Source organism: Pteropus medius, unplaced genomic scaffold (genome assembly GCF_902729225.1).
Source record: "Pteropus medius unplaced genomic scaffold, Ma_sr-lr_union100, whole genome shotgun sequence".
Taxonomy (NCBI): domain Eukaryota; kingdom Metazoa; phylum Chordata; class Mammalia; order Chiroptera; family Pteropodidae; genus Pteropus; species Pteropus medius.
In genome coordinates, this window is record NW_024340695.1 from 5,049,062 (window position 1) to 5,056,194 (window position 7,133).

The window sequence follows — 7,133 nt, forward strand, 5'->3', positions numbered from 1 at the left end:
AATCTTCCTCTCTATCCTCTTTCAACCCTGAGGATCATATCTGTTAGCAATTGAGGGGTTAAGGAGCAGCTAGTAAATATCAGAGATGCCAACGATGCTGGCCTCCCAACTTCAGTCATTTATGTCTGTGTCTAGACTAAGTTAGCAGCAGGAGGAAGCTTAGAACTCAGAGACTGATAAAATTTGGAATTGATGGTGAGGTAAGTTGAATTTATTTGATGCTTGTGCATATTGAATTCAGCTCATGCAATATGATGGACAAACAAGGATACAGACAGTACTACTAGATAAAGAGAAGTAAGTTTGGGAGAACTGAGGTGGTAATGACAGTGGTGGTACCATTTTGATGGAGAGGGGTAGCTGAGGCTCTGAGGGAGGAGCCCTCCAAGGCAGTGGGTAAGGGCCATTGCCACCCCCATGAAACAGGCTGGAATATTTGTGTTTGAGAAGTTGGTAGGCTTAATTCTCAGCTCTCTCCCTGAGGTCAGAGCAGAGGAGAGGAGGAGGAGAGCAGTAATAAATGGAGTTAGCCAAGTAGGCAGAGTCCAGTTCTCTGATGAGAACTGGGAGCCCAACTTTCTTGAACACCTGTGGATTAAAGTAGATTGTCTGTTCTGGCAAATTTGGAGCATGATGATGTTCAGGGACACTAACATTAGACACTGGTATCAAATGGTGCATCATTTGGAAAGGGTCAGCCTAAATTCGATACGCAACAAATCTATCACCTGCTGATCATGATTTTGCGCAGTGAGCAAAAATTAGGCAGCTTAGTGTGAAATTAGGCAGGTGATACTTCATCAGAGATTAAAGACAAAATATCAGAGAATAAATAGACTTGATTTCAGGCCACAGATGCTTGCTACATATCACAAATAGATGTCAAAAATATAGGAAAGTTCTTTTTAAATCACAAAAGCACTGAAGCATAATGGAATAGCTTTTCACAGACTTCTAGAAATCTTAGGAATGTCTCTATTCAATATGTTAATTGCTAGCAGTAAAAACACAAACACTCTGTGGAAGTTTACATAACTTGTTAGAAGTAGACTTAGAATTTGAATCCCAGTGATTAGATTCTCATTGTATTGCCTGATAATACTTATATTGGAGAAAAAGTTACTGATGTCTTAATAGAGAATTAGCTCTAAGCCAACTTATTAAAATGATTCAACTGCTTAAAACTATAATTATCTTTTTATAAAAATAAATGAGATAAGATTTCCAGAATGGTGGTGTGAGGAGCTTGAGGACTCTTTCTCCAGTGAAACAGCCATAACAGCTGAAAATTATATTTAAAAAAAACCCACAAACATTCAGTGTATGGAAATTGTTCTATGGGCATATAGCAAATGAAAATATTCTCATTCAAGAAAATCTATTAAATCACAGTAAGATTAGTGAGAATCTGTGGCATTAGAGCCATAAAGCTCCCCACAAACCTCTCCCCAGCTCTCTACTCCAGCTCAGTATAATGGAAGTTCCATTCCAGGTGCATGCAGCCAAGAACAAAATATCCAACCATGTTACCAAACAGAAAAATAAACAAACAAACAACAACAGCAAGTAGAGTAGGAATCAGTATTCAGATTCAGAATTGTTATATGTTATTTCAAGTAAGTAGTTTTGAACAAAATATAATATAACACACACACACACAAAGTAGAAAGTATAACCCATACACAGAAAACAAAACAAAACAAAAAACAGACAATAGAAACTGTCTTTGAGAGAGCCCAAATATCATACTTAGCAAAAAAAGACTTCAAAGAAGTGGTTAAAAGTATGTTCAAAGAACAAAACAAAACAAAAAAGCATGGGATGGAGAGGAAGGGAATGGAGATAGGAGGGGTGGCAATGTAAAAGGCTGAGGAAGGATCTGTGGGATGGTTGTACAGAAGCTGGGGAGTCATGTGGAATTGGAGGGGACAGTAGAACTACGAAGGCTTCAGAGGGTAGCAAAGGTGGGATGTGGAGGGCCGAGGGAGCCCAGGAGCAGAGGGTGAGGGCAAATGGAGGCTAAAGTAGATCAGTGTTGGCCATGTAGAGGAGAAGAGGGTCAGGAAGGGCCCTGGCTGAGAAAAAAAGTGGGGTGGGAGGCACTATTATGAGACTTGGGTTGCAAGTGAAGAATATCCAGGAGCATCCTCTTAGAATGCTTATGACTGACAACGTCTTTATCTATTAGACTTCTGCATTGACCCAGAGGCTGGAGAGAATCCCAGATCAACTTGGCTACCTGGTGCTGAGTGAAGGCGCAGTGCTGGTGTCAACTGGAGATCTAGAGAATGATGAGCAGGCAACTAGCACCATCTCTGAATTGGTCAGGACAACCTGTGCTTTCTGGCTGGACCACGGCATAAATATACCCTTCAAGCGCCTGTCAGTGGTCCTTGGAGAATACACGCTACTGGTGACTGTGTCAGGACAGAGTATGTTTGTGGTGAAGAGGCAGAACCGAGGCCAGGAGCCCATTGATGTCTAAGCCTTCCGAGAGCAAGGGGCACAGGTGGATTGGGTCCTTGAGCCTCTCAGATGAGAAAGATGCAAACATCCTCCACCTCTTTCTTGGCCTACTGCTAGAACTAACGCTTTCTGCTTACCCACTCCCCACCCCCATTAACTAGAAGGACAGAGGCTTGGGGACTCTGTGCTGTGTTAAGGAGAGTGAGGACAAGGGGACCTCCCTCATCCCATCCCTCCCTCCTAATAAACATGAGTTTGATGTTAAAAAAAAAAATCTTAAAAGCAGCAAGAGAAGAGGAGGTATTTACCTACAAGAGAGTTCCCATAAGACTGGCAGCTGATTTCTCAAAAGAAATTATGCAGGACAGAAGGACTTGGCACAAAATATTCAACGTGATGAAAACTTCAGATCTACAACCAAGAAAAATTTATCCATCAAAGCTATCATTTAGAGTCGAAGGACAAAGATCTTCCCAGACAAAAATAAACTAAAGAAATTTATCACCACCAAGCCAGTATTACAGGAAATGTTGGAGGGACTTATTTAAGAAGAAAAAAACATGTATCAAAAACAGGAATAAAGAATGGTAATAACTACATTCATATCAACAAACACTCAAATAGAAAAGAATTAAGTGCTCCAGCCAAAAGATAGAGTGGCTGCATGGATAAGAAAACAAGACCCCTATATATGCTGCCTACAAGAGACTCATTTCAGATTAAAAGACACACAAAGTGATGTGATCACTTTGTGAGTTATATAGATCTCTAATCACTATGCTGTATGACTAAAACATATATTATTCTATGCCACTATAATTGAAAAAAATAACTCATTGAATTGTACAATGTAAATACAAGCAACTAATTGTCTATTATATTTCAATAGTTGGAAAAAAAGACAAAAACATTGAATTGTACACTTTAAATGGATGAATTGTATGAGATGTGAATTATATTTCAATAATTAGAATAGAGAAAATATAATAGAAAAAATAGAGATAATATAATAATAAAATAAAAATCTAGCGGTAATGTCCTAGATTCAATATATACACTTGTTTTATCAAGGGGCCCCTCACTATAATTATAACAACTTGTCATGTCAGTCTCCATAATGTAATTACCATTTACTATAAACAAGGGTCAGAGTGTAAGCTGACGAGCTGTGCTTGGGAATCTTCTCCCATTTCTCAGTGAGAGCATCCGAGTCTGAAACAACAAAAAAATGCAATCACGTCCATTTGTCTTGATAACTTATCAAGTTAGGTCATGGTGTTTGTAGTCAGCATCATGAGTTTTAGCAATTAATTATCACTCGATTGTTCCTTGCATTACTGTTTATTCTCCCAAATAAGACTGACTGATGATGGATGCTGCAAGATGGCAGTGGCACTTGGCGGGTTAGTAAACTCGGCGGGTTAGTTGGACTCCCAGACATCTTTTCCTGTCCACCAACATCAACCATGATAAAATTAGTACATCCATACAACACAATTTGAATCAACCTTTGGATGCAGAACTAAAACCAATGAAGATGGGGAAACTTTATAACTAACGCTACAAAGCTGTCCAGAAGGAGAATTAGAAGCAGAACACCCATCTTGTCTCTCAAGTGCACAGTTCAACCCTTCACAATGCTGTTTCAGTCTTGAGCTAGCATGGATCACAGGGAGACTCTGGTCTGGCTCCTTCAGGGCAGATCTCTGGCCTCAGGGACCCTGACTGTATCCAGTGGTACTGGGAGCTAAGTAAAATACTCCAGCAAAGCCCATTTTTTGTACACCCTTGAAACACAACATTGACTTGCTATATACTCATTTCTGGACCTAAATTCATCTACAGTTCCTGGGGAAAAATAATAGGTTTTTAAAAAATTATTTAAAATATAATTATTAGCATTTCTTTGTATATGAGAGCACTGTTTTACCAAATATATGAAAGGGCATTTCCAAAGACACCAGATTTCCTCATACTGCTCATAGACCAATGACTTTCACAGCATAAAGTGGAGTCATTTTCCCTGGGATGTAAAAGGCATCACAGTTTCCTCCCTGATTGTAAATCCTGGCCTCATTCTGTGCTAGCCTGCGCTTTGTTATTGTGGGTCTGAAGTAACTGTAGATCAGTTGCATTTTCACCCTACTGAAATTCCCTCTAGAATGTAATATTCTCTTGAGATTGCAAATCTCCCATAGGACCCAAGGTCTTAACATGCTCCCAGTTGACTTGGCCTGGGGTTGCTTTATCCACAGGATGAAAGAGTCTGCAATCACTAGGTAATTCTGTCTAAAAACAGAGTTTAGCTACTTATGTTTATACCACTTCAGCAGAAAAACTCTTAGGTTAATTGCCCAAACCCATTTACTTAGCTGCAGGATACAGGTCAGCCACTGCTGAAGAAAGCTAAGAGAAATGACCAAGAATAATTCAATTTTGCCAAGTGTTCCAATGAATCTTGTCTAAGGTGGATGCAGCCATGTTTCCATAGCAACCAGCATCCATTGGAAAGGAGCAAAGAGCCCAAACAATAGTGTTGTGGACCAAGTCTTTTAGAAACACAGGACAACTGGAGGCAGAGTGGAAGGGATTTGAAGCACAGAGTCCATGTGATCAAGTAGACCTCTGTTCCATTTAAGAAAATGGAACCCTGTGGCTGGGAGAGGAGTTTGTTTCTTCAGATTTAAGGGCCTGGCAGATTTTGGTGCAGTAGATGTCTTGAATCCATGTCAGAGGTCACAGGAGCCACTTACTGGTCTCAGACAACTGTCTGAGAGCAAAGAGAATTCTATTCCACTGGAGCATGCAGGAAAGGCTCTCTGAAGACTTTTCACATGGTCCCACTGGATGCTAAGGGGGCAGGAATGGGGATATCATAGTCAGCAAATATTACCCCCACATATGCCCAGGATGGACTTTCAGACCCAGGCATGGAGGGGGATACTGGTCTCTCTCTCTGTCATGACAATGATTCTTCTGTCTGCTTGACATACTCTTCATGCACAAGCACAGTGACATGTACAAAGTGATGCTCAAATGTTGACCCCAGGGTAGTCGTTACTACCATGAAGATGACAGTATAATGAATTTGCAGGAGTAAGCATGTTTTATTGAATTAATGGCAATCATAGGGAATTCTAAGTCTTGATGATTGTAGCACTATTAACTAATTTTGTGAAATGGCATCTTGGCATGATCTATGCTGGTGTTTCAATTACTGAATTGACCATTTGATGATAGTGTTACTGCCATAGTTTTAGAGTGCTGTACTGTTGGGGTAACAGTAAAATACTGTAAATCTCACAGACCAAGTTGGTGTGAAAACAATGGCCTGCAAAAGAAGATGGTGAGGGGCAAATCAAGTGTTAGAAACTCAGCCTTATTCACAAGAGTGTCTCACAAAGAATAGACACCAAAGCACCATTATCTTAGACCAAAGATTTCTGAGAATTCTTCAGCAAAATTATCTCTAGGAATTGGTCAAAGAGAGGAGTGCATTGGCAGAATAACAAAATATTAGTAGAATCTAGAGCCACCACTTCCTAGAGGGACTCTCAGTCTCTTGTTTTAGAGGAAAGAATGCATTTTTTCTTCTCATTGAGTTGCATTTTTCTTGGCCAGTATTATTGATAGTACCTAGGTGTAATTTACTAAGAATGTCGACCCCATGAAAACTCCAGATATCCATTAGCCAGTGACACAAGAGGGAATAGGACCAAAGCTTCCATTCCATATTTGCACAGAACTCTTCCAATTCCCAGCAACCTGGCACATTGCCCAGGCTCAAAACATTATGTCGGACATGCAAAGAGAACATTTCAGCCTAGATGGAAGAATTTAGATTTTTTGAAACATTGATACAATTTGCCATTTCAAGAAATTCCCTTTCATAAAGATTATTGACAAGTATGTAGTCATAGCAATCTTTGACTACTTCTTGATGATGGATCTTTTGATGGACTTCTTCTTGATGATGGATCTTTTGAAAAGCACTATACATTGTTACACTTGCTACATTTAGGAAATGTAAACTGGAGAATGCTTAGATAAGTTTTCTCAGGATGGGATAGAATGGATTCATATCAAAATCTTGAAATTTATGTTTATGGATTTTCTTTCTGCATATTTAAATGTAAAAGATTATGGGATGGTGCTGCTCTTGGCCCTAAGAGCATGTTCACTGGTTGGCAGTGAAAAGGCCATGGTGTGGATCCAGAGGTGGCTGAGCCTCCTATACTTACCAAGACCAGGGAGACTGACTGGCATGTGACTCTGTCTCTCTGCATCATACTATTAGGAGCATTCGCATTTCAGTTTGGTGGACAGAATCAGGAGCCTCTCTTAGGTCCAGATAGATTGTGTAATCTATTTTTAAAAGGTTCAATAAAATGATTTTAAAATATGACCAAGAAAGTGCATAATCACCATTTTCTACTCATTGCTCATGTTGCCTGACTTTTTTTCTGAGATTGATTTAAATTTTTGTCAATTATCAGTGGTAAAGGTTTTTTTTATAGTTGGTGAAATGTGAGTAGAGAAAGAAAATAATAAAAATGACAATATGGGAAGTTGTAGGAAAGTGTTCAGCCTCATTAAGACCTGGGAAGAGTGTCAACAGAAGGTGTCATGTGAGTCAACAAAAACTGTCACATTAAAAAAAAAAAAGT

At 39.5% G+C, this 7,133-nt stretch overlaps 1 protein-coding gene across 1 annotated transcript; it reads left to right on the forward strand.

The window, feature by feature from the left end:
* The first annotated feature begins 1,886 nt into the window (after positions 1-1,886).
* LOC120603394 (ragulator complex protein LAMTOR4-like) lies at positions 1,887-2,485 on the forward strand. Its single transcript, XM_039863732.1, has 2 exons — positions 1,887-1,964; positions 2,189-2,485. Exons 1-2 carry the CDS (start codon positions 1,887-1,889, stop codon positions 2,483-2,485), a joined length of 375 nt encoding a protein of 124 aa, XP_039719666.1.
* Positions 2,486-7,133: the final 4,648 nt, after the last annotated feature.